Source organism: Phyllosticta citribraziliensis (genome assembly GCF_038025025.1).
Source record: "Phyllosticta citribraziliensis strain CPC 17464 chromosome Unknown J3D65scaffold_4, whole genome shotgun sequence".
Taxonomy (NCBI): Eukaryota; Fungi; Ascomycota; class Dothideomycetes; order Botryosphaeriales; family Phyllostictaceae; genus Phyllosticta; species Phyllosticta citribraziliensis.
In genome coordinates, this window is record NW_027117341.1 from 837,832 (window position 1) to 862,459 (window position 24,628).

The 24,628-nt window shown below is 55.8% G+C and overlaps 4 protein-coding genes across 4 annotated transcripts; 2 read left to right on the top strand and 2 right to left on the bottom strand.

Moving 5' to 3' along the window:
- Positions 1 to 1,770: 1,770 nt before the first annotated feature.
- J3D65DRAFT_549894 (chitin synthase ChsE) lies at positions 1,771 to 7,452 on the bottom strand (the record flags this gene model as incomplete). Its single annotated transcript, XM_066796975.1, has 3 exons — positions 1,771 to 3,316; positions 3,365 to 7,099; positions 7,151 to 7,452. 3 exons carry the CDS (start codon positions 7,450 to 7,452, stop codon positions 1,771 to 1,773), a joined length of 5,583 nt encoding a protein of 1,860 aa, XP_066656811.1.
- A 1,706-nt stretch (positions 7,453 to 9,158) lies between these two features.
- J3D65DRAFT_283114 (chitin synthase 6) lies at positions 9,159 to 14,974 on the top strand. The gene is made up of 3 exons (XM_066795095.1): positions 9,159 to 9,566; positions 9,660 to 13,295; positions 13,342 to 14,974. Exons 1-3 carry the CDS (start codon positions 9,262 to 9,264, stop codon positions 14,756 to 14,758), a joined length of 5,358 nt encoding a protein of 1,785 aa, XP_066656812.1. The 5' UTR covers positions 9,159 to 9,261; the 3' UTR covers positions 14,759 to 14,974.
- Positions 14,975 to 18,419: 3,445 nt separating this feature from the next.
- J3D65DRAFT_618968 (uncharacterized protein) lies at positions 18,420 to 20,188 on the bottom strand. The gene has a single exon (XM_066799699.1). It carries the CDS (start codon positions 19,822 to 19,824, stop codon positions 18,658 to 18,660), a length of 1,167 nt encoding a protein of 388 aa, XP_066656813.1. The 5' UTR covers positions 19,825 to 20,188; the 3' UTR covers positions 18,420 to 18,657.
- A 3,121-nt stretch (positions 20,189 to 23,309) lies between these two features.
- On the top strand, positions 23,310 to 24,612 carry J3D65DRAFT_550340 (uncharacterized protein; the record flags this gene model as incomplete). The annotated part of the gene is made up of 3 exons (XM_066796996.1): positions 23,310 to 23,567; positions 23,623 to 24,374; positions 24,426 to 24,612. 3 exons carry the CDS (start codon positions 23,310 to 23,312, stop codon positions 24,610 to 24,612), a joined length of 1,197 nt encoding a protein of 398 aa, XP_066656814.1.
- Positions 24,613 to 24,628: the final 16 nt, after the last annotated feature.

Below are 24,628 nucleotides of genomic sequence, written 5' to 3' on the forward strand. Positions count from 1 at the left end.
GTGGAGTACAATTGGAGAGTGTTGTCACACCAGACGGACTGCGTATCTGCGTTTCGCGGAGAGAAACTGGAAGACGAGAGTCGGCGAGGAGAAGGACATTCATCTACATTATCATCCAACGAAACGGAAACCCAAAGCAAGCAGCCCTCTCGTATCAAACCCCATCCATGGCCTAACCGACCTACTCCTACCACACCCCCAGGCGTACGCAGCACAGCACCCAGCGCGACCCAATCCGGCTCCACAGCTCGTCTTCAGGGTAACTTCATTCGCAGAGGTTGGAGCGGGGTGGCGCGGGGCAACTCAGCCGAGGAAGCAACAGGACGCCTCCCTGCCATGCTTTACTTTCCGTCCGCCCACCCGCTCGTCCCGTCGTTCACTCGTGCTGGTGATTCGTCTCGAGCACGAATGGATGGTGGGTTGAGCGATGTCGTGTCGTGCCTGCTGAATAATTGGCGGAGGGACTTGTGTACCTTCCTCCTGCTACTACCGCCGTCCGGCTAACCTGCTGGCTGAAGGGAAAGTGTCAAACTAGGTAGGTAGGTACTCTCTCACCTCTTACTTTGTGTTGTGTCCGCCCTTTGGTCCCTCCCTGTCTTGCCCCCCCTGTCCCCGGCCAACCTCCCAGCTTAAAACACCCAATCCAGATGCGTCGTCCACAGAATTAGCTTCACCAGATAAGATTCGCTGCGCAGTACAGCGCGGCGGCAGATGGGCGTGCCGGTATCCGCCACCTCAATTACATACTTCAACAAGTAGCAGCCACGTGCTGTGCTACACACATAGTATCATGATAATTACTTGTGCAGAACCACTCCTAGATAAACAGCAAAAGAACAGCGAACATGGGATAGAGAACAAAGATATGCGCATTGTTCAACAAGGCAGTTTACTTTGCCCAGCCCCCCCTCCCCAAGCCAAGCCAAGCCAAGCATCCTTTACAATCATCACAACACACAGAGACCAAATCTCAATCTTAATCCAACATCTCAATTTCGATCCAATCAAAACAACAAACAAACGAAAAAGAATGCTGCGTACACAAAAAAAAGTCAAGATAGACAAAATAGAGAGATGAGTTTACTAACCGCGACAACGCGCCCAGCCCACCCTAGCCCAGCCCACCCAGTTTATGCCGGCCAAGTACATGCACGGAAGAGCATGCTTCCAACACCACACCTCCCGCCCAGAGCCACCACCCCATTATCAACATCAAAATGTGTGAAGATCTTATGCTCGAAAGATAAAGAAAGACGATATAGCGTTGTCGAGGCAAAGATGATGTGACAAGAATGCAACTCAGATGACGATGATGATGAGATAGATACCTAAGTATGACCGCCACCACCAATTATGCAACGCAACGAAACGGACAAACAACAAGAACCCCAAAAAACAAAGCAACACAAACAGCTGCTTGCTTGCATGTTGGATGATTGGCGAGTCGTCTTTTTCTGCTCTTTCCTTCCGCCTCTGTCTCGCGTGAGAGCGTGAGAGTGCGATAGGAAGAAGGTGAGAAGGGAGGGAGGGAGGGAGAGAGGGAGGAGGATTCAAAATGTAATGTAAGAGAGAGAAAGCGCTAGATGAAAAGAAAGAAAAACATGATCAAATCTGATCCCCACCCAATACCAGAGAAAAACAAACAATTCCCTTTTTCCTGAGTTCTCTTTGCTCGTTTCGCGCTCGCTTCTTCTTCTTCTCCTTCTTCTACTACCTCATCATTACAACTGCCCACTGAGAATCGCTTCGGTAGCGCCTTAAATTCGACTGTTAGCACTGCAATACTTTGGAAGTCTCCGTGGTGTACTCACTTGAAATAAATGCCCTCTTAGGGTCCATGCTGACGCCAAACCTGTGCTCCAGCTCCATTTTGATGCTCTTCTTCGTAACCGTCATCAGATCAGCCGTGCGCAGAATGTCGCGAAGCTCGGCCAAGATGGCGTCTTCGCTCGGCATGTGCGCCATGTCCGCCATCTCCATTCCGCCGTCGCCGTACGGCGTGCCGTAGCCGCTGGGCGCGAGGCTGAGCCGCGAGCCGTAGCGCGGAATCTCCATGCCGCCGCCCATGCCCGACATGGGCCGCGATGGCGGGAACCCGTACTCGGAGCCGCCGCCTCCGCCGTGGTAGACGTTGAGGTGCGACTTGGTGCCGTAGCTGAAGCCAGAAACCTCGGAGCGGTCGTCGCGCTGCGTTTGCGCCTCCCAGAGCTCGACTTGGTATTCCTCCCACTTCTTCTTGGGGATCGAGGAAGGATCGAATTTGCCTTCGTCCGAAACGACAATCTTTTGTCCCTTTTCGCCTTGGATGACACGCGTATTACCCCAGGAGAAGTCGTCCATGTGCCAAAACGCGTACAATGGCAGACCGAGTGAGAAGATGGGCGTGGCGCAAATGTAGATAATCATCCAGCCAATCATTTCCCACTTACGGCGGAGGATGAAGATGATAGCCTGCAAACCATAAATGGCTCCGAGAAGGATGAAAGTCATGATGGGCACGGTGTCGGGGTGCGTTGCCAGGAGGACAATCATGTAGACGAGGTAACCGACGATGACGGGCTGAACAATGGTGGAGATGAGGTCGAGGAAAACGACGAAGCGCATACTGAAACAACAGAATCCGCAAAGCTGTTGCAGAGGGATGAGTTCGATCAAGTTGTGCACCGTCGAGTTGATCCAGCGACGACGTTGTGAGATGAAGACCTTGAAGTCGTCGGGAGCGATTGTCCATGCGTGCGCGCGGAAGATGTACTTGGTCTTGTACTGAGCGTGATGCTTGAGGAGCAACGTGGTCAAGTATCTGTCTTCTCCGAGGTGGAGCAGGTTCTTCATGTGGAGGGTATCCACGCGGTTGACGGCGTAGTTTTCGACAACGTCCTTGCTCACGAAAAGTGGCTTACCAGTCTCGGCAGCGCGGATGCGGTACATGGAGAAACAACCAGGCAAGCAAGTGACGGAGCCAAAAAGGGATTCGAAAGCCTTGGTAAGGTTGTGCGAGATGTAGTACTCGTACACCTGCATCATTGTGGTAAACGACGACTTGGCGTTGGAAAGAGCAGTCTCTCCACAAAGACCCAGTAGGCGTGTGTCGTGCAGGAAGGCAGCTATAAACCGAGTGGCGGCATCTGGTGCAACAACGGTATCGGCATCGATTTGCAGCAAGAACTCGTAAAATGTCGGATTGACGCCGATAATGTTCCGTATCTGGTGATGCAATTCGAGTTCGAGGGGAGCCATGGGCAGGTTGTAGTGGACACGGTTGAGGAAACGCATCAGAACCATTTGGGAGTCACGCTTGCCACGGTTACCAGGCCTGCTACAAGTCAGTCATGTCAATCAAGTGACGTAAGAAATGCAATCATACCTCGAAACCTCAGAAGGCTTGCCAACCTTGACGACGACTACGAAAGGAACAATGTGACCCTGTACTTCATACAGACCAGAGTACACCTTGCCCATGTTGTGTTGCTTCATGCCTTCACCCAAACTTTCAAAGCTGAGTGGTTCGGGGTCCACGGCCTCGGAGACGCCCAAGATATCGAGTACAATCCTGGGAGTCGGTCTATCGTTGCCCTGTCCAATAATCATACCGTCACAAATGATGAAGAGAAGCTTGCGCTTGTCGTCATACTTCATGCGCGCGGCAGAGTCGATAGCACGACGGAGCGAATCTTCGTCCTCAGTGTAGACTGGGACCGTGCAAATGAGGAACTTGTCCAGGTTCTCAGGCATGTTCTTCTTTCCAAACTGCAGCGCAGCCAAGAATTTGAACAAGATGACAGAGACTAGCAGGATGGAAATAGCGAGCAGCAGCCATTTGGCAAACACGCACCTAGTCGAGTTACGCGTGTCGACATCTCCAACATAGAAGAGGTAGTCCAGACAGCCTTGCATGTTCTCACGCATCGTCTGGTTGTATGATATCGATTGCCATAACTTGGTCACGTCTTGGCCGGCGCGAGCCTGGAAGAGTTGAACGGTTTGGTCGTCCATAAAGTCGGAGTCGATACCAGTCTTGGTGCCGTTGTACCACCACGGGAAGTCTGGATCACGGCCGCCGACAACGTACGAGGTAAAGTCGTAGACCTTGCCGTGCAGAATGGCGATTGAATTTTGTTTCTTGGCCAACGTCTTGACATACTGGGGACTGTAACCGACGCGGCCCTTCATGTAATTTGCCTTCATATACGTCTGCTGTTCCCAGAACCAGTCGGGTCGGCTGTCATTCGTCGCCCACCGGAAATCGTGGTAGAGGGCGTTTTTGTCGGTAGTACTGACCAAGGTGCCCGAGGAAGAGTAGTTGTGATTCTTGTAGTCGAGTTGAACGGCCGGGTTGATGGAGCCATCTTTGCCGTTGCAAAGGGCGGACACTTGAACCGGGAAAAGGTTTGTGGCATCCTTGCCGGCGTACTTTTTCAAGCTCTTGGTTGGGATGATGCTGGGATAATGGATTGGCATGAAGGCGTTCAAATCGTAAACGATGCCACGGATGGCAACGTATGATGACTTGCCGTTCTTTCCGTTGTAGCTGGTGAGTTCGGCTTCCGAGTAGACGTGTTGAGTTGGGCAAATGAGGTTGGGGAAACCAATCATGATGAAGATGACGCAGGCGCACATGAACCAGATGATGAAGTTGATGGCAACCTTTTCTCTCCAAGCCATGCGCACGTCGGGACGGGGCATCTTGCCAATCTTCCTGACCGCCCAGTCAGGCATCCACCAGGTCAATGCCCACACAAATCTCGTCCAACGTTTGCGGCTGCCAGAGACCTTGACGGACTCGACTTCTTCCAGCTTGGTCTCGTTGCCCTTCTCCTCCATTTGTTCTCGGGTCTCTAACCCGTGGAACAAGTCACCATTGACTGCCGAGTGCCCTGCCTCGGAACGAGCGTCGAGCTCACGGCTTCCAAAGTAGCTGGCCTTGTCGTCCTGGTAAAGAGCACCAGGAGACGGGGTGCCCATGAGGTGGACCCGGGACTCGTTGCGGTGGGCATCAGCGGGGGCAAGTAAGCCGTTGTCGTCGTCGTAGTCCCCTCCGATGTACCGGCTGCCACCGCCAGTGTGCATTGTGGACACATCGGCTATTTCGAGCCAACATCTCTCGCTGAGGAAGACGCCAGTGGCGCCGACTCGTGCCTCGTTCGACGGCCAACCCTTTTGATCCAAAATCATCTCGGCTCTTTCCCGCTCAGAAGCCACCATGACAGCTTCCTGTTCAGCAAGGCCCAGGAATTCACCATATGGCAGGAAAAGAGTAAAGTCAGCGTTCCGAAGACGCTGGCTGATTTCGGCGATACCAAATGTTTGGACTTGAGACCTCACGCATTTGCTGTCGAATTGATTGGCGATGCGGCGGTCGTTGGGCTTCAAACAAAAGACAAAGTAGGGGTTGGTGTCTGATATGGCGAGGGACTTTGTTATGTTGTCGAGTGAGGCAAGGAATTGACCAGCAGCACCAGCTTGCTTGCCTGCACTCGCCTTTCGTTTCGTGGTCTGCGACACCTCGCTCATGGCATCATCCTCCTCCTCTTGCGGCTTCGCCTTGACCGAGCCAAAACGCGAAGGCCGCTGGCCTCTCTTAGCCATGCTGGGGGCGCGCATAGGCTTGGAGCTGACAGATGCTTGCATGACGGCAGATCTCTCCTTGGGATGCACCACAGTGTTGAGCGCATCTTGCTGGAAGAGTTCACGAAGAAAGTCGCTCTTGGTGTTGCGGACCAAGTTGAGAAGGTCGCCAGAAATGATGTCGCCATTCTCTTCGAGCAGGCCATCAACGGGGTAATCCACCTCTCCAGCGTAGTGCTTGATTGTGAAAGCAGCAGTGTTGTTGGGCGTTGCGAAGTTGCTGCCGGGCATCACAGTTGTGGAGCTGCCGACAATGATGGACTGGTTCTTGTTTTGGAAACGCTTTCGCAAACTCTCCAAAAACTGCAAATCCGTCTTGCCGCGCTTCATCTGGTCGTCAAGGATGCTCAACAGACCCACGCCGGGCTTCAGCAGACCTTTGACTGCTTCCGAGTTGTCAAAGTAGCTGGTCTGGGGAATGCTGACTTCCTCGGTTGACAGGAACTCATCTTGCTTTTCGAAAAAGCTTTGCAGGGCGTAGTTGTACAAGCACTCGGAGGCAGCGTTGGTGAGGAGCTGGTCAAGGGTGGAACCGGTCGAGGAGACCTGAGAAAAGCCGGGGAAATCAACGATAGAGACAGTGTTTGAAACAGCGTCGTCCATTGCACAAACTCGCTGGTTGATCGTCTCCATGACGTAGGCCACGAGCAAAGCATACAGGGTCCTGGCAAGCTCATCGGCATTCTGGCGAGCTCCCTTCGGATCGAGCATGACGGTCACACGCTCTCGGTGAAGGGTCTTTGATTTGTAGCCCAAGCTCTGCTCCAGGTCCTCCATGCTGACACCCATGAAAGCAGCAACGATGGAAAGAGTCTCCTTGTTCTTGACAATAGTGACATTTTCGCCGCCTTCATGCGAGTACCCACCACTGTCGTCGGCCGTTGGAGTAGTAGCTTTGCCGGTTGCAAATTCGAGCTGTCCGATGTGAAGGATGACTGCAAGAATCTGACAGATTTCGGCAATGTCGCTGCGAGGGAACTCGAGCTTCCTCAGGGCGTTCTTGAATTGCTGGAAACCCTCTTCGTCATTAACGCCAACCTTGAGTTGGGTCGGGTGGCCGAGATAGCGCCATCTTTTGGTGCCACCGGTGATTCTGCGGCCGTCGGGCCCATGGTTTGCATCAAGGCCGAGATGTTGCTTCTCGGCCGCACTTGTGCCCGCGAGCAGATAGTACAAAATGTGGAAGCTGCGCTCGCCGGTGGGGACGGAAGCGATTCTGCTGCGTTCCAACCTGTGGTCCAAAATCTTGCCTCCAATAAGCGTGGGATGAGTCGAGGTTGCCGTGTCATATTGGAGCTCAAGGAAAAGACCGGCTTTGGAAGCAATGGGCGTTGTCAGGGATTTTGTGCTCGTCAGCGTGTCAAAAACAAATGACGCGTACGAGATCTTGGAGGACAAGGGCGTCGACGAGAATGCAAGCAACGACGAAAGCAAGTGGCAACGCAGCGTCGTCTTGCCAGAACCAGATTCACCACTACAACCAGTCGTTAGCGAGCGGACAGAATTGTTTCGAAACACAACTTACAGAAAGAGGACGGCCTGGTTCTCGCTGCGGTGGCCTAGCCTCAACCAAGCCCTCTTGGCCAGGTCCTGGCAGGCGCCCATTGCGCTTCCCTCGACTTCTCCATTTGGGCCTCTCGACGACGAGGTGTAGGTGTTGAGGGATACCAGACCGTGCGAAGAGAGCTGGGCGGTGGGATAGTGGGCGTGAAAGCGGCTCGCGATGTGTGCGGTGATGTGGGTATCTGACTGCAAGTGGCCTGGCAAAGCCGGCAGCGAAGCCTGGAGGTGCTGGGCTTGCGAGTTGCCCATGGAGTGTAGGGCCATGACTGCGGCCGAGTCCCAATGGCGGGACTGGTGTGTGGAGGTGTCTGATGGGAAGACGGGCCGGAGTCGAGTGCAGCTGGCGAGTTGTAAGGGGGGGAGGAGAGGACGGGCTCGGGGGGTCGGGGTCGGGCACGTGGGAAGGGCGCGGTGTTTAGGGATGCAGTTCAGCGGCGGCGGCGTCGCGGACGGGGGAGGAGGTGGACGAAGAGTTGAGCGAGCGTCGTTGGCGTGTAAACGAGCGAAGAGGGAGGATAGTTTGCGGTAGGAGGCGGGAGGAGCAGAAGGAAGGAAGCAAAAGAAAGGGCGGCGGAGGTGGAGGAGGCGGAAGAGGAAGAGGAATTGGCAAGCCAGGTCAGGTCAGGTCGGGTAGGAAGAAGTGGCAGCGGGCTTTGGTGTTGAGCATCGGGCGTCCAAACCGAGCCGAAGGATGTAGCGGTAGCGTCGGCAAAGGGCGAGACGCGGGCTGGAGCCGGTGCTGCTAGTGCACTCCACTGCTGGTGGTGGTGGTGGTGGTGGCGCCCGGGCCCAATGAAATCCCAAGTCCCAAGAGGCTCGGGCTCAGGCAGGCCACCTCCCGGCTTCCCCCCTACTCGTACAGCCAGGCGGCGGCTAAGAATAGCGCCCATCACGAACTGATGCGACGTCCCGAATAGGCCAGGCCAGGCCAGCGGATATGGTCAACGGAACTGAAGACGGCTCAGCATGCCATGCCCGCAGTCCGCAATCCGTTTGCCACACGGCACGAGCGGTGAGGACGGACTGAGGAGCATCAGGAGAAGACGAAGAATTCTGGTGTCGCTATACCCCTGCCTGCCCCTGCTTGCCTGCCCGGCTCCCAGCTCCCAGCGCCAGCTCCCAGCCTCGAGGCCGGTGGCAGCTGTCACAAGTCCCTCCCAGCCACGATGGTGGAGACGAAGACTGTACGTGTAGGGAGCGTGGATTGGCGCTGCCGTGGCACTGCTCCTGCACCCTACGCACTCGACTCGACATTGGCGACTGGCGCGACCATGATTGCCAATTGCCAATTGCCTGCGGGACAGGCCGCGGCGAGGGTGCAGATCGCGGCGACGCGTCAGAGAGTCGAGTCCGGGGAATCCAAACCTGGGCGATGGAGTTATTTTGACGGCCCCAGCCGCTTCACCATTGCAAGCAGCTCTCCAGCAATAATTGCCTTCGTTCTTTCTCACGTCGACTAGGTACTACTCTACGCTAGCGGGAGGCGGCAGCGGGTTTCGCATAAAGGCGTCTCTGCCCGCCCCGCGCATGCCCGTGTTTTGGCCCCTAAGGCACGCTAAATTTAGTCCGACTACAACAGACAACAGGGGGGGGCCCTCTCCACTCCACTCCACTCCACTGTCGACCGACCGACTGACTGTTCGACAACATCCATCGTCAGGCCCGTCGCCTTCGATACCCTGCCCTGCCCGTCCCTTCCCTTCCCTTCTGTTCTGCTGCCCGCCCGTCCGCTCGCTCCAGTTGTCGACGCCCAGAGCCTCTCTTAGCCCTTTTCCCAATTCTCCTTCCCTTCACCTGCCTGTCTACTACTCCACTCCTCTCCTCACCTCTCCTCAAACTCTCTGCACCACCACCTTCGTTTTTTGAAATCTTCGCCTCCTTCGTTGCCTGGCCCAGCCTCCCCTCGCCCGGCCGCTGATCACCCGCTTCGCTGTCGCTGCTACCTCAATCACCACCCATGAGCCTCCCTCTCACGCCGCCGCCGCCGCCGCCGTCAACTCTGTAATCGACATTCCTCGACTGCCTCTCGATTCCGACGCTGGTCTTCGTCTCGGACCACGAGCCTGAGCCACCATGGCTTCCTTCAACAATCGCTTCTCCACCTACTCGAACCTTTCCAACAACACGCCTCGCCCCGGTCATAGCCCCGCTGCACAGCAGGTCTCGACGAGCACCCTGCTCAACGCCCTCCACACTGCCTACCAATCGCGAGAACCATACTACCTCGAGTCGAGCACAAGCATCGTCGTCAACACCTGGGTCACTGCCGGAGAGATTGGCCCCGACGGTCGCTATGGCGGCACTGTAGATTTAGAACTTGGCCGAAAAGCCTGGGAGCATGCCCGTCGGAGGGCCGAGGACGGTTGTATTGTTTTAGGGTATGTCGCCTCACCCCGTCCTGTCCCTCCCTGTCCGTTGTTTACCACATTTCCGTTTTCGTTTCCGGTTCCTGGCTGACCCCGCCGCAACAGCTCGCTGCACGAATCCACTCCGTCTCTGTTCGCACCCTTCGTTTCCGTCCTCCCTCTGTCCGTGCCTTCGTCCTTCTACACCGCACTGAGCGTGATACGCGCCTTCACCCACTGCGTCACCCCGCAAAACCCCTCTCTGCCTCGCTATTCGGCTCTCGGTGCTACATTCAACCTGAATCTCGAGGGCACTCTTACAGCAGCTTCGCTGGCCCTCTCAACCTCTGGCATTGACACCAAGAGGGGTCTCACTGATATTCCCTCCGAAGCTGGCCACCGAGCTTTTGACGTCTTTTATTATCTCAACTCCCCCTCGGCCACGCGCCAGGAAAGGGAGACGCTCAACCTGAAGCCTCTCTCCGACTATGCCCTCCTCAGCAAGTCTGGCACTTATTTCCCTCCAAACTACCTCCCCACCGCCGATGATGCCGCTGCTGCCGAGGACTGGCGTGAAAACCTCAAGCAGCTCGGAATCAGGGGTCCGTCTTTGAGATCCCTCATCATGGCCCTTGTTGGCATTTTGAAGCTTGGTGACAGTCTGGGTTTCCTCGTTGACGAGGAGGTTCTTGACTCAACGACCCAAGAGTTCGGCGATCTCTTGGACATTGACCCCGAAATTCTCAGGAAGAAGTGCGATACCTTGGAGCGCGAGGTCTTGGTCGCTGGTTTGTACGAGGCGATTCTGGACTGGGTTATTACCAAGGCCAACGAAACCATCCGCAACGAGATTCGCGGCCACCCTCCTGGCTCATCAAACGACAGCGACGCCGATGGAGCTTTCACGCCGCAAACTGCTGAAGAGGACGGGGACTGCGTGAGCATTACTGTCATGGAAATCCCCAGTGAGGTTCTTGGCAAAGCCGTCGCTATGCGCACTGTTTTTGATGACGACGAGGGCATCAATGCCGAGATGAAGGAGGATGGCGTCGTCTTCGACCCAGCAGGCGCTTCGGTGGCTCGTGAGATGAAGGCTGCTGTTGCCGAGTGCGAAGCAGACCTGGGCATCACATCCGGTCCAGCGGCCCGCGAAGTCGAGCAAGATCGAGAACGCCGCGAGGTCGTTTTGGAAAAGATTGCGCACGAGTCGGAGGCCGACAGTTTTCTCAAAGAGTTGTTGATGCCCGTTGATGGCCAGGGTGTAGTCTTGGGCAAGCAAGGCAGATTTGACTTGTCGGCAGTCATCAACAGCAGCAGGGCATGGTTCCACCTGGACCTGCACCCGACCGACGATAGCCCTGCATCTCTGGCTAACGCCACCTCTACCGGTGGTTGGTCTGCTGCCTCTGTCTCCCGTCAGCTTCGCGCCTGGCGCTTGCCCGAATGGGCAAACCGTCGCAACCGCCTCCTCGACTTCACTGCCGACTTTGAATACGAGGAATTCTGTCAGAGATACGCCCCCCTCGGTTGTTTTGAAGGCCGCGAAGGCGTCGAGAGCTGGCTCCTCGAGCGAGGCTGGAGCAACGGCGAGGTCGTATGTGGCAAGGAGCGTGTTTGGATGCGCGAGTCTGCCTGGTGGGAAGCTGAGAGCATGCGCGATATGAAAGCCAACGACATGCTGGCCGGCGTGCCTCCTTCAACCGGAATGGAGACTGGGTATTCTGTGCAAAGTCCCGGACTTGGGAGCGGGTTCTTTGGCCCTCAATTCGGCGACCAGGTCACGCTCCAAGGCAGCCGTGACAACTTGGCCGCTCAACCGTCCCCCAACATTGAAACCCACAGTATCATCGGCGGCAAGTCGCTTGCTCCGACAACCAACACTACCCATCAGAAGCTGAGCGGTGGTGACTATGGTCTCGGATACAAGGGCGACGATAAGCACGGCGTCACCTACTACGGCGACGAAGAGCTCGGCGATACCAAGATTGTCACTGAGCAACCCATGTCTGCTTCGCGCAAGTATTGGGTCTGGTTCGTCTGGGCCATGACGTGGTGGATTCCCTCTTTCCTCCTCAAGTTCATTGGTCGCATGAAGCGTCCTGATGTTCGCATGGCGTGGCGAGAAAAGTTTACGCTCATGATCATCATCTTTTTCCTCAACGTCGTCGTCGTTTTCTACATTATTGAATTTGGCAAGCTGCTCTGCCCTAATTTCGACAAGGCCTGGAGCACCAAGGAAGTCAGCTATCACCAAGGAAAGGAAGACTTCTGGGTCAGCCACCATGGCAAGGTCTACGACATTACCAAGTTCTGGAGAGTCCAGCACTCGGATCGCACTGGCTACGATGTAACGACCACCAACATGGAGCCCTTGATGGGTCTCAATCTCGACGCATACATCATTCCGCCCATTGCTCTGGCGTGTCCCAACTTGAAGATCAACAGCACCATTGGAGCTCTTCAATTCAACGACACCACTGCCACGCAGGCGAGTCCGCAGGCAACTCACGTGTCGGGCCCGCGCAACCAGCCCGACACGTCGACCGCTCTCCACAAGGAGGACTGGTACACGACAAACTTCCTTCCAAAAATGAAGGAGTACTACAAGGGTGACCTTGTCTACACCAAATCGAAAATCAAGAGCGAGGGCACAAACAAACAGCGCTACTGGTCCATCATCGACGACAAGATCTACGACTTGACCAATTACTTTTACACGCAGGACACGTTCAACGGCGACTCTACCTACGAGTACCTAAACAGCAAAGTTGAAAATCTCTTCAAAAACAATGCTGGCGGCGACATCAGCTCGGATTGGAAAGCCCTAGACGAAAGCATCCAGCTTCCCAACCTGCAGTGCATTCAAAATATGTTTTACGTCGGCAAGACGGACTTCCGCAAATCACCCAAATGTCAAGTCAACAACTACATCCTGCTGGCCTTCACAATCATTCTCTGCGCCGTCATCTTGATCAAATTCTTAGCGGCGTTGCAACTAGGCTCCAAACGACGACCAGCGGCCCAGGACAAGTTCGTCATCTGTCAAGTCCCCGCATATACCGAAGGCGAGGATCAGCTTCGGAAGGGTCTGGATTCGCTCACTGCCTTGTCATATGACAACAAGCGCAAGCTCATTTGTGTCATCTGCGACGGCATGATTGTCGGTGGTGGTAATGACCGGCCGACTCCCAAGATCGTCCTCGACATTCTCGGTGTTGATCCCAAGGTCGATCCTCCGGCCCTTCCATTCAAGTCTGTTGGTCGAGGACAGGAACAACTCAACTATGGCAAAGTCTACTCTGGACTCTACGAATACGAAGGCAACGTCGTGCCGTACATTGTTGTCGTCAAGGTCGGCAAGGAGTCTGAGCAACAAAAGTCGAAGCCAGGCAACCGTGGCAAACGTGATTCTCAGATTCTGCTCATGAGCTTCCTCAACCGCGTTCACCACCGCGCTCCAATGTCTCCGCTGGAACTCGAAATGTTTCACCAAGTCAACAACGTCATTGGTGTGGATCCCGAGCTTTACGAATATGTTCTCATGGTCGACGCCGATACCATGGTCAAAGAAGATTCTCTCAACCGCCTGGTCGCCAGCTGCGCCAACGACGCCAAGATTGCCGGCATCTGCGGTGAAACGAGTCTAGAAAACGAGGAACGCTCCTGGTGGACAATGATTCAAGTCTACGAATACTACATTTCTCACCACTTGGCCAAGGCTTTCGAAAGTTTGTTTGGCAGTGTCACCTGTCTTCCTGGATGGTAAGTCTCCGCACCCGACGAGATGGATCCCTGCTAACTGAGCTAGTTTTTGCATGTATCGTCTGCGCACCGCTGACAAGGGCAAGCCCTTGATCATCTCGGACAAGGTCATCAATGATTACAGCGACTGCGATGTCGACACCTTGCACAAGAAGAATCTCTTGTCCCTTGGTGAGGATCGTTATCTGACCACGCTCATGACCAAGCACTTCCCTGCCATGTCGTACAAGTTTGTTCCGGACGCGTACGCCCAAACGGCAGCTCCCGATACTTTCAGCATCCTGCTCTCCCAGAGACGTCGTTGGATCAACTCGACCATTCACAACCTTGCCGAATTGGTGTGGCTCAAGGACCTCTGCGGTTTCTGCTGCTTCTCCATGCGTTTCGTCGTCTTCATTGATCTCTTCGGAACCATCATCCTGCCAGCTACCTGCGCATACTTGGCATACCTCATCTACAAGGTTGCCAGTCACAGCGGCCAGTTCCCCTTGATTTCCATCATCATGATAGCGGCCGTGTACGGTCTCCAAGCCATCATCTTCATCATCAAGAGACAGTGGCAACACGTGGGCTGGATGATCATCTACATCATGGCCTATCCCATCTACTCGTTTGTTCTGCCCGTCTATTCGTTCTGGAAGCAGGACGACTTTTCGTGGGGAAACACTCGCGTTGTCATTGGAGAAAAGGGCAACAAGCAGATTGTCGCCGTGGACGACACCACAGGCTTTGACCCGCAGAGCATCCCGCTCCAGCGTTGGGACGACTATGCCATGGCGAACAACCTCCCCGGCCGCCGCGGTCTTGCACCTGGCGAAAAGGGCCTCAACCAATACGAAGAAGAGGCCTATGAGATGAACGACATGGCCTCTGTCTACAGCTCCGTCAAGCCTGCATCGACGGTCCTCTCCAACTTCCAACACGGTGGACCAATGCACATGCCGCCGCAATCGCCAGGCCCATATGCTGGCATGGGCGCACACCGCCAAAGCGCATACAGCAACTTTTCGCGCTACACAGACAACCCGCAATTTGACCACTCGCGAAACATGTCGCTCGGTAACCGCTCGAATTCGCCGTACGGCGCTGGCGCGCACCAACCGCGGCAGTCAACGGCCTCGCTTGGCGGCGGACATGCGTACCAGCAATCCTCGGACAACCTGCTCGCAACGCCTGGGCGGGGCACGCCTGCTTTTGGTGCCAACCCGCGCCAGCGGTCACCGCTGTCCAACCAGTCGCGACCTCTTTCGACTGGCATGGACTTCCAACGCGGCAACCTGAGCGGCCCCAGTGATGCGCAAATAACAGCCGCCATCAAGGACTGCCTGCGCGAGGTTGACCTCGACAACGTTACGAAGAAGCAGCTCAAGGCGCTGACAGAGCAGCGGCTGCAGACGCAGCTGAGCGGGGAGCGCAGAGTGTTTGTGGATCAGATGATTGATCACGAGCTGGCCAACATGTAGATTGTGTTGCCGTCTTCATCTGGCTTCGGAGTCGCATCGGAAAGCCAAGCTCTCGTCTCGGAAAGCAAAGGTTCGGCCTTGGACTCCACTCTCGACCCCTTTGACGGCTTTGCTTTTCCCTCGAATCATGAAGGCTTTGACGGAGAGCCGCGGCCCTGGCAGGCGTTGTAATGTGATTTTGGCTTGTTTCTGTCTTGCTTTTCACTGTGTTTTCTTGGGCAATGGCGAGTTGGATCTCTTCTGTTTTTTTCTTTTCTTCGTTCGTGTCTTTTGTTTCGTGCTGCGTTTCTGGCTGAGCATACAATGGAATCAAGGCGGAAAGGGTCGTCGTTCATCGGACACGGGCAAATGGGACTGTGTGCGAGAGAGAAAGAAGCGAGGAGGGAGGCAGACCACGAAAAACGGGCAGGCAGCATGCGCCTCTAGCCCTCCTAATCTTTTTCCCCTTTGGGCTTTTCGCTCTGGAAATCATCATATCCATCTTCATCATCATTTTCAACATCCATTGTGTTTTTCTCATGATTTTTCTTTCTTCGACCTAAACTACCACTTTCCCTCTCTTCTTTCTCTGTACAAGAAGTCAATGGCAGGCAGGTAGGTGGAATGATTGGATTTTTCTCCCTTGATTGATCAAGATTTTGCTGCTGAACGATGGATGATGTTGTTTGTGGGGCCTCGTCCTGCCCTCTATTTTGCAACTCTACAAACGTGGTGGCATGTCTTTCTGCTGAGCCGGATGGGCAGCTACTTGCTCGCATGCGTCTGGGGAGGGGGTGGAGGTAATGTGTTGTGAATGAAAACGCGAAATATGTATAGGGATATGGATTGAAATGTCTCTATCTACGTACTTCAGTCTGTTCGTCGCCTCACGGCATACGCTGACCAGCCGCTCAACCAAAATGAAAATGCTGCGCACCGGCTCGCTATCTACCTACCTTTCTACCAAACTACCCCCCCCCCCCCCCCTTCCATAACCAAGCTAACCATCCAGGTAGCAAATAAACGCACGGGAAGAACGGGAGGAAGCGCAGCCCCGGCCGGCCGGCCGTCCACCCGGCTAGCCCACGCGATGGCGTGGGATGGGATGGGAATTAAAGTTGCGGGACATGCATACTTGTAGGCTTGTTTGTTGTAAGGTTAAAGCTAAGTTATGCTACTGCCTTATTGTCAGTCTTGTGTGTCTGCGGCTACGGCTCCCGCCGCCGGACGTGCAAGGTTGGTTTTGAAGGGGAAGTTTGGGTCGGTGGATGCGTAGAAGAGGAGGGCTAGGCTGGGTTGCGAAGGAGGGGGTTTGGGAGAAGTGTTTGAGGTGGATGTGTTGGTGTCTTTGCAGTCGTACGGGTGTAGAAATGTCTGCTTCTCTCTGAAACGACAAGCGCTTCTAGGTAGGACGACAGCATTTTGGAGACATTTCGTGTGCATTGGAAATGGACATGCCGATGGTGTATATACACGTCATAGGCGAAGAAATGGTTCTTCCGCCATTTTCTTCCGCCATTTTCTTCTCTTGAGTACTACTTCTCTTCTCCTTCTTTTCCGACGCAAGAATTTTAACCAATACAGCCTGTTTTCTTGAGCTTGGAGGACATGAACGTCTGACATTCTTTTCTCTACTGGCGCAAGTGGGCTCTGCCTCTTCTCCCAAAGAACAGACTCACGTTAAATACACATTCTTCTCAACACGCATCAAAATCCGCCACGACCACGGGCCAGTAAAAACACCAATGTGCAACAACACAACCAATCAAAGAGCCCACCCACCTCAAGACACCTTCTGCCCTACGAAATCTCTTCCTTCCATGCCCAACCAATCCAACCCAATCGAACCCAAGCCAGCCAGCCAGCCAGCCAGCCAGCAAGCTAGTCCAACCCACCCGCCCTCCCGCCCGCCCGTCTACGAACGCACGCACGCACGCACCCTGTCCACCATGGCCGCACCCTCGCCACCACACACCCCGGGCACCCGCTCCCTGCTCGACCCGAAAAGGGCACGCACGCAGCGCGCGCCGCACACGCACCAAACGGCGCCACCGACAAGAGCGACGGACGGACGGACGGGCGACGGCTGGGTCTGAACTGAACACGAGGCCCCCCGTATCGCCCGTCGCCGTCTGTCTGTCTGTCGCATGTATGTAGCCATCCATGCGTCGTCTGTATACGGGGCCGCGGGCCGGCCGGCCATCGAGCGAATGTATGTACGCACATACGTGCCCTTCGCCATGCAAAATGCTGCATGCTTGATGCTAGTGCTATGTACGTCTTTACCGGCCTGACTGGCCGATGAGGCAGAGGAGAAGGTGGGGTTGGCGTGCGGGCGCTAGTAATTCTTTTTTTTTTTTTTTCCTCTTCAGATTCTTCTTTTTCCTTGTTTTTTTCGCCCGTTTTGGGCGTTTGGACGGGCTGGGCTGGGCTGGGCTGGGCTGGGCTGAGTTGGTGGCTAAAAATAGGATGGTGGGTGTGGAGGCATGGGAGGGAGGGGTTGATTGACTGACTGAGTGACAGTAGAGAGGGAGGGAGAGAGGGGCAAGTGAAACGGACGGTGAGTGCGTTGGGCATGTGAGCGTGTGGGAACGTACATACATAGATCCGATTGATTATGGGGAAGTGGGAAAGGGAGGGATCTGTAGGGAGGAGGGTCTATTGGTTTATGCGGGTTTCTTCAGTGCAGATGATGGGGGGTTCTTGTTTTTTTTTTATTTTTATTTTTTATTTGCTGTCTCTATGTATTCAGCGAGTTGATTGCTTAGTTTGTGAGCGTGACTCCCATTGCACGACTGACGAATATCGGCATAGTGGTGGTTGAGACCGAGTCGGCATTGCGGAGAAGAGGCAAACGCACCGCCACCGCGCAAAGCCAAGAAAGGCAGCGGCGGGAGGAGTCGAGCGGTTCGTTCGTTTTGGTGGTGTTTGTGGTGGTGTTTGTGGTGGCGGAGGCTCCGAGAAGGAAGTGATCTCAGCAGTCACACGAGACAGAGAGGTCAGCAACACGACGGGGACTCGTACAGCTAGCTCATCGCCTGCTTTGCGGAAAGAGGGTCAAGTCCTGTGTCTGGAATGCGCACGAGGCGCTCAGTCGCTCATTGTTCTCTCCCATGTCGCCACTCGCCTGTCGCAGCTTTGTGCAGCAATTGACGGAAGAGTCGCATTGTGTGTGCGATGGTCCATGTCGCAGATGGGTTAGACTGGACAGGAAGGGCGCACGCCATGTCTGTCTGCGTGTCTCGATCAGGAAGGCGAGTCGATTCCAGTCGGATGGCATGGCATGGCATGGCGTTGGGACAGCGGTGGTGGGTGTGGTGGCTGCGGCTGCGGCTGTGGCGGTCGCCAGCGTCGCGTCGTTGCGCCCCCGGAACGAAGGGCTTGAGGCTCTCCTCCTTGTTGCGATTGGGCACCGGCATTCTGTTGGCCAGCGGTTGGTTCAAGGTCTGTTGTTCGCTGCCTATTCTTGCTTTACTCCTAGGAATAGCATGGCGGGCAGGCGGGCAGCCGACGCCACGTTTGGCTGACAGGAGCGGTTGCGCAATCGTCAAGGGATCAACGACTGGTCGGTTTCTCGTCGTGGTTGATGGTCGCTCGTTTCGCTGATCCAACACTGGCTCATCAGCTTACTACAGGAGAGGAGAGCCTCTTGGTGGTGTCCAGCGCGCCCAAAAAAGGCGCGGCAAGTACCTATACCAGGCAGGAAATAGGAGAAGTACGGCGCCCTGTCTCACGACTCACGGCCACCTCGACCACATGTGCAACCACACGTCGCAAAAGGATGCTCCCACTGTAGGCACAGCCTGTGTCTTCATTCAGCCCAAAGAGCTACGCACCGCCGCCCGCTGCGTCATAAGTGTATCCGATCAAACAAAAGCAACAGCGCCTTTGCCATCAACGCCGCCCACCACACGTAGGTATCACCACGGCGAAACGCGGCCTCTCCGGATGGCGACAGCCTCCAAACCAACCCAACCTACCTGACCACAGCATTGGCAGGGCGCGCCCGCCCACATGCCACGCCGCGCCGCGCCGCTCCCTTCGCCTCGCGTTCCTATCCATCGCATCGGCTTGCCGCAAGGCAGGCAGGCAGGCAGGCAGGCGGGACACAGAATGGCCGGCCCATGACAGGTCGAGCCCCTATTTCGTGTTGGCGGCTGGCAAGCAGTTGGCGAGGGAAGCTTTGGCCGGCTTCTTTTTGGGTCGGTCGAATAATCCCATGTGGGGCCTGAACCTGAACCTGAACCTGAATCTGATGGACCTGATGAGTGCCGCTCGCTCGCTGCTCTGTTTGGCCCACACGCGCAATCCGTCGGTGCTGATTGGTGGACGTCTTTGTTATTGTCGGCATGTTGATTAGCCCCTCCCTTATTCTTTTGCTTGCTCGAGTAAGTAGTATATTGGCTGCCGTATACACACACTAACTTCTCGTTGTTTGGCTTTGTACCCATGTACCTACTCGCCCACACAAACAACAACCACAATCCCTCATCGTCTCCCTCGTCATCAATCTCCAATCTGTGATAGCCCGGCCCTGCATCAGTCTTGGCATCCAATACGCAGGCAGGCCTCGACCGCACACCAGCGCCAGAGGCATCAAACGACCATTCCGCAATCACCTCACCCAAGCTTCTGAGCACGCACGTCCGCCGCACGCCCGCACCCCCCCTCCAACGCCGCCGCCGCCGCCGCTCGCTGCTGGTGGATGGACAAACGGACGGAGAGCGCGCCCAGCCCCGTCGCTCCTCCGCGTTGTTTAAATTCTCTAATTTGCCCGGCTCTGCTCTGCTCGTCTGTGCTTTTGTTCTTATGCCTTGCCTAGATCTCTGATGGATGTCTGATTTCCCGTGATGCGGATATGAGATTCTGCGGCGGGGTTGCCAGCCTGCTTGTCTCTTGGGAGTTGTGGGGGAATATCGACTCTTTGGATGGCTGTCGTGGATTGCATCATCTGGCCCGCTGCGAGAAAGGCAGCAAACGTCGTGTCGGATAGGCACGCGCAAAAGAAGAGCGCTGGGTTCTTCCTCCTTGCCAGCCAAAACATGTCGACGACACTTCAACGCCTTCATCCGGCTTTCTCCCTTCATGAAGCCACCGCGATGCGATCATCAGCCCTGTGATCCCAAAGTAGTAAAGTTATTTCGCTTATGTAATTATCGTCGTAAAATACGCCATCTGAAACAAAAAGGAAAAAAAGGCAACAGGCGGGCAAGCAGGGAGACCGATGACACCTGTGGAGAGAGGGAAAAGCTTGGTACGCGGGAGGCTGGCAGTCAGGGCAAGGGTGTGGATGAGAAATTGCGGCCATGACCCCCGACGAGCGCCGCGCTGCTGAGGTGGGAGGGGATCTACCCTGTTTGGCCCCCGTGGCCGGTCGGTTGGCTGAAGTAGCAAATTACCGGATGGAGCACCTGGACAGACTGACTGGAGATGACTAGTCTTGATGAGAAGCATGCGCTGCACTCAGCGTCGCTGAGGTAAGAATGGCGACGTGACTAAGTGCTTGTGTGAGGTACAGATACGCATAGAAACAGGCACAGGCACAGGCACAGGTACAGCCGTCCCTACAATGAGACGGCGGGGCAAAGTAGACGCGTCGCGCTGCACAGCCGCGAGGCGGCGGTGGTGGCGGCGGCGGCTTTGCGGCTGCGATGCATCAGGTGGATGGCTGAGGTGCGGCTCGGCGGGATGCCTGGGTGCGAGGCTGCCGTTCCAATCAGAGCAGTGTCGATGACGGAAAGGCTGTCGAGCGTCTCGCTGCGCAGTTACATCTATTATGCGCGGTTGGTAGCAGTGGTCAAGCGGGGGCGGGCGGCTGGCTGGCGGGAGCTTGGTGTTGAGCTTCTCGTAGCTTGGTGAACAGCATCATCCCAACCGCAAGGAGCGTTTAAGGTTGTGGTTGCTACCTTGTTCGGAGTAAGCTTGAGGGGTCCTGGACGATGCTTGTTTTGACTGCCTGCTGGACGACTATATTCAGTGACCAGTCGTCTATTGAGCTGCAACAGAGCCATCGGAGGCGCTGGATGAAGTTGATGGTCGACTCCGTGGTGTCAAACGCTTGTTCGAATCGACGCTAATGCAACCACTTTTTCCCCTCATCCAGAGAATTGGCGGGGCTAGAAATGACGACAGGGTTTCCGACCACCGGCTGAGGTAATACGGACGCTTGCTGCGCAGTCTGACTGTCGCTCCAGTGACAGAGGCCATGTCGAGTTACTTGATCCGTTTCACGTGTTCTCAGATGTCGACTTTGGATCAAACGATTGGCAGTCCTTTTGTCCGCTGATGACGACGACCCTGTCAGCATAACCACCGCTAGCGCACGCTGAACCCCTGGTGCTGGCGGCGCCACCGTCGACGCGCATCATCTTCCCGAAACCAACACTCTTCGACAGGCGACCGCCTGTCCTGTCGTGTTCGTGGTTTCGCATGACGGGCCTGCATGCTACTCTGTTTCTGCTCGACGGTGAGTTGGTCGTCGCGATGAGACGTCGCAAACGACGACGAGAAATGACACTCAGCTCGGCCAGTCCGAATGGCGGGGCGGACGGGAGCCATGTGTGCCACGGTTGCACCGCTTCCGCTGCGGCTTCACGCGCCGCTTGCGGCACTCGTCGTCCCAATCCAAACCCGGGTTGCCGCTGCTGCGACGTGACATGCCTGTTCGGGTCGTGTCCACGAGCTGTCCCGGTCCAAGTGCCTTTGCTCACATGCAGCAGGCCGGATTCGACATGGCGGGGTTGGTAGCTTTTCGACTGTCGCCGTTGCTGGCGGGGTGGCTGCTGGTGGATCGCCCGCTGGGCCGACATTGATGGTCAACTTATTGCCGACGTCGCTTTTCGCCGTGCAGGTCGACGGCTTGGAATATGTGCGTTGCTGCGTCACTGAAGTGATGATGCGGAAAAATTCACCGTTACACGCGTCTCGAGAGGTGCGGAATGAACCGCCGTCTGCTGAGCACAGTATGCCAGTGCAGATCGCGCTATTTTTAGCCTTGGACTCTGAGAGGCGACTACTGTTGCGAACCTCTTCATCCTCATTCTATAGCCAGCGACATGTTTCTAGGCCAATGTCCTGGTGCCACTCTGTCAAAAAAAAATGGCCAAAGGAAGCGCCACGCCGGCAGGAGAGCCCCGGAAGCTTGTATGCAACTGACCGCTGGCCTCGGCATCCTTCTGAGCTAACCATGTGTTTATGGAAAGTAGCGACAAAGCTTGAATGACGGCCGGCCGGTGTAGCGTGAAGAATAGGTAGGTGGGTACCACATGCTCAAGCATGCTCGGCGGAGACCCTGAGCAGCGCAACGTGTGGCCTTTTCATTCCGGGAGCCAAAAATGGAAACAAGAATGGGTTGATGGGGAAACGCAGCGACGAGGACGTTCTGTCAGGCTGTAATTGAGCAGGACGTCGAAATGGTAAATACGAAGGGCAAGGCCTTGGCGTGCGGGCTGCTTTCGGGTGGCTTCAAGTCGGCGGCCTGCAACTCGGCAACTTTGATTCAAGGGTCGACGGAGTTGAGCACGACTACGACTGCACGAGGCTGCTCAGACATTTGAAGAAGCTATGACCCTCTTTCCAATGCAGCGTGCAAGTGCGGGGAGAGACGAGTCGGCCGCGTTTGCATGGACGGTGGGCGGCCTGTCTGTAGCCAACATTTTAATTTTTCCATGCAGAGGTCGGCCGACAGAGGAGTTGACGAGAGAGTCGTCGTCAGCAGCGGAGCAATGAGGTCACGGCGAGTGGTAAATTGGATGCACCAGCGCTGGTGGTGACGGTTCTGAGACGGAGCCTGTTGGCAAGCGAAGGGACGTTTCTTGGCGATGATGCGGCGGTTTCCTGTGGTGATGGGGCTGCAGGCGCGAAGGGAAGCGGGGGCGGAGACAGCGTGGAGCAGCGGTGGAAATGGACGGCGATGAGATGAGATGGATGAGATGAGATGATGAAGAAGAAGAAGATGATGATGAGGCGGGAGTGCATGTGCTGGTAACGGAAGGTACAAGTATCTGAAAGGTGCTCGGCGTAATTTACGTACCGCTGGCGTCGTTACGGCTTAGGCATCCCCCGGGGTCCCCTTTCGGCCAAGGCAACCAGTGGTAGCGCCCCTGTCCTGGCCCCGGTCGCGGCCTCTCACGCCGCTGGTCTGGCTGGTCTGGGTGCCTCTCTCCAGTCAGTCAGTCTCTCTCTCTGCTGGGCTGGGCTGGTTCGCTTTGGTTACCACCTTTCCCTCTGAGGTGACGGCGCAGTGGATCCCACCAGACCCGACGCTTGCGTAGCCGCTCGCTCTTTTTCCACTCCCTCCCTCCCAAGTCCCAACCACCCTCTGCTCTCCACTCTGATCATGTCCTCGTCCTCCTCACCATAGCCAACTTTTGCCTGTCTTCAATCCTCCTCTCCCCTCCACTCCCCACACCTCCCCCCCCCAACTGTCCGTCAATCGCTGCACACTCGCTTACCGCCGACTCCACGGCCCCCCCTTTCTCTCCGATCCATCATCTGCCGCCAAAAGACATCCCAATCCACTGTCCGCCTTCTCTGAGACGACCCTCGTCCTCCTCCTCCGCCTTGGCCCATCATGCGGTTCCTCTCGCGCTGCTCCGTAATAATCGCCCTCGCAGTCACCATCATCCTCTACCTGGGCTGGGTCATTCCCTCGACGCGCCAATACACCCAGTTCCAAAAGTCCTGGTCCGGCTCAGTGCGCAGGATCGTCACCTTTGGCGATTCTTGGTCGGATACTGGTCGCTATATTCTGAACGGGCCCCCGCCGGGCTATGAACCCATTAGACACCCGGCCAGCGGGCCAGTCTGGCCAGAGGCTCTCTGCCAGGAGGTGCGTGGCTCCTGATTATCGCGAGGTCCCACCGACCAAGGCTGACCCCAAACAGATTCTCTGCGACTCGATAGACAACTACGCTCGTTCTCTGCCGCCCCAGGTCACCCAGTACTACACCGACACTGTCGGCGCTGTCCTTGACAATGCCGTCTTCCAGAATGCCACCTCGTCCCACAACTTCACCGATTTTGCTCTCCGCGACCTCCAGCAGCAGGTTCGCGATTTTGTCAAGATGGAGGGCGCCAAGCGCATGTGGCCCATCCAGCCCCCCAAGGAGTGGACTCTTTTCACCGTGTGGTTTGGTGTCAACGATATTTTCCACTACTCCAAGCTCGAGCGCAACGTTGCCAAGTTTGCCATCAACAAGAGCATCGACCACCTCTTCCGCCAGCTCAACATCATCCACGAGTGGATGCGCGGTCCGATCCTGGTTGTTCTTCCCAAGGCTGTCAACGTGACCCATCTTCCTCGCTTCAACATGGAGACCATTGACGAGGTCGACACCACTCGCCAACGCATGGCCATCGAGATGGCCTCATACTGGAACTACAAGCTCGAGTCGCATGCGCGCAACTGGATGGGTGGCCACGTTTTCCTGGTCGAGAGCGACAAGTTCATGGAGAGCCAGGTCAGGGCAAAGCAAATGTACGGCCCGCCCAGCGTTCGCAAGAGGGCGCTCGATTTCAACGACGTGAGCACTCCGTGCCGGACCCTGGTATACCCCCAGTCGCAGGACGAAGACTCGGTGCAAGAGCTCGGTGTTCAGGAGCAAGTGTGCGAAGACCCGAGCCAGCATCTCTTTTGGTAAGTTTCGAAACGCCTTGGACCCAGAACAGCACTGACGCAGTGTTTCAGGGACGACTTCCACCTCTCTGGCAAGGCCCACGAAATCCTCGGTCAGCAAGCGGGCAGGCTCGTTAAGCAAAGATCCACTTACAACCACTACGTCGCTCAACAAGTCACCGAGGCTGTCCGCTCGTCTGTGCCCCCGTGGCTCAAGGACCGCATCGAACAATTTTCGGCCAAGAATAGCAGCAACTAAGAGCGCCTAAAGCCTG

Coding starts and splice junctions, on each gene's coding strand:
- J3D65DRAFT_283114 (XM_066795095.1), top strand. CDS start 9,262: ATGGCTTCCTTCAACAATCGCTTCTCCACCTACTCGAACCTTTCCAAC. Junction 9,567..9,659: donor GACGGTTGTATTGTTTTAGG/GTATGTCGCCTC, acceptor CCGCCGCAACAG/CTCGCTGCACGAATCCACTC. Junction 13,296..13,341: donor GTCACCTGTCTTCCTGGATG/GTAAGTCTCCGC, acceptor TAACTGAGCTAG/TTTTTGCATGTATCGTCTGC.
- J3D65DRAFT_618968 (XM_066799699.1), bottom strand. CDS start 19,824: ATGAAGGGAGAAAGCCGGATGAAGGCGTTGAAGTGTCGTCGACATGTT.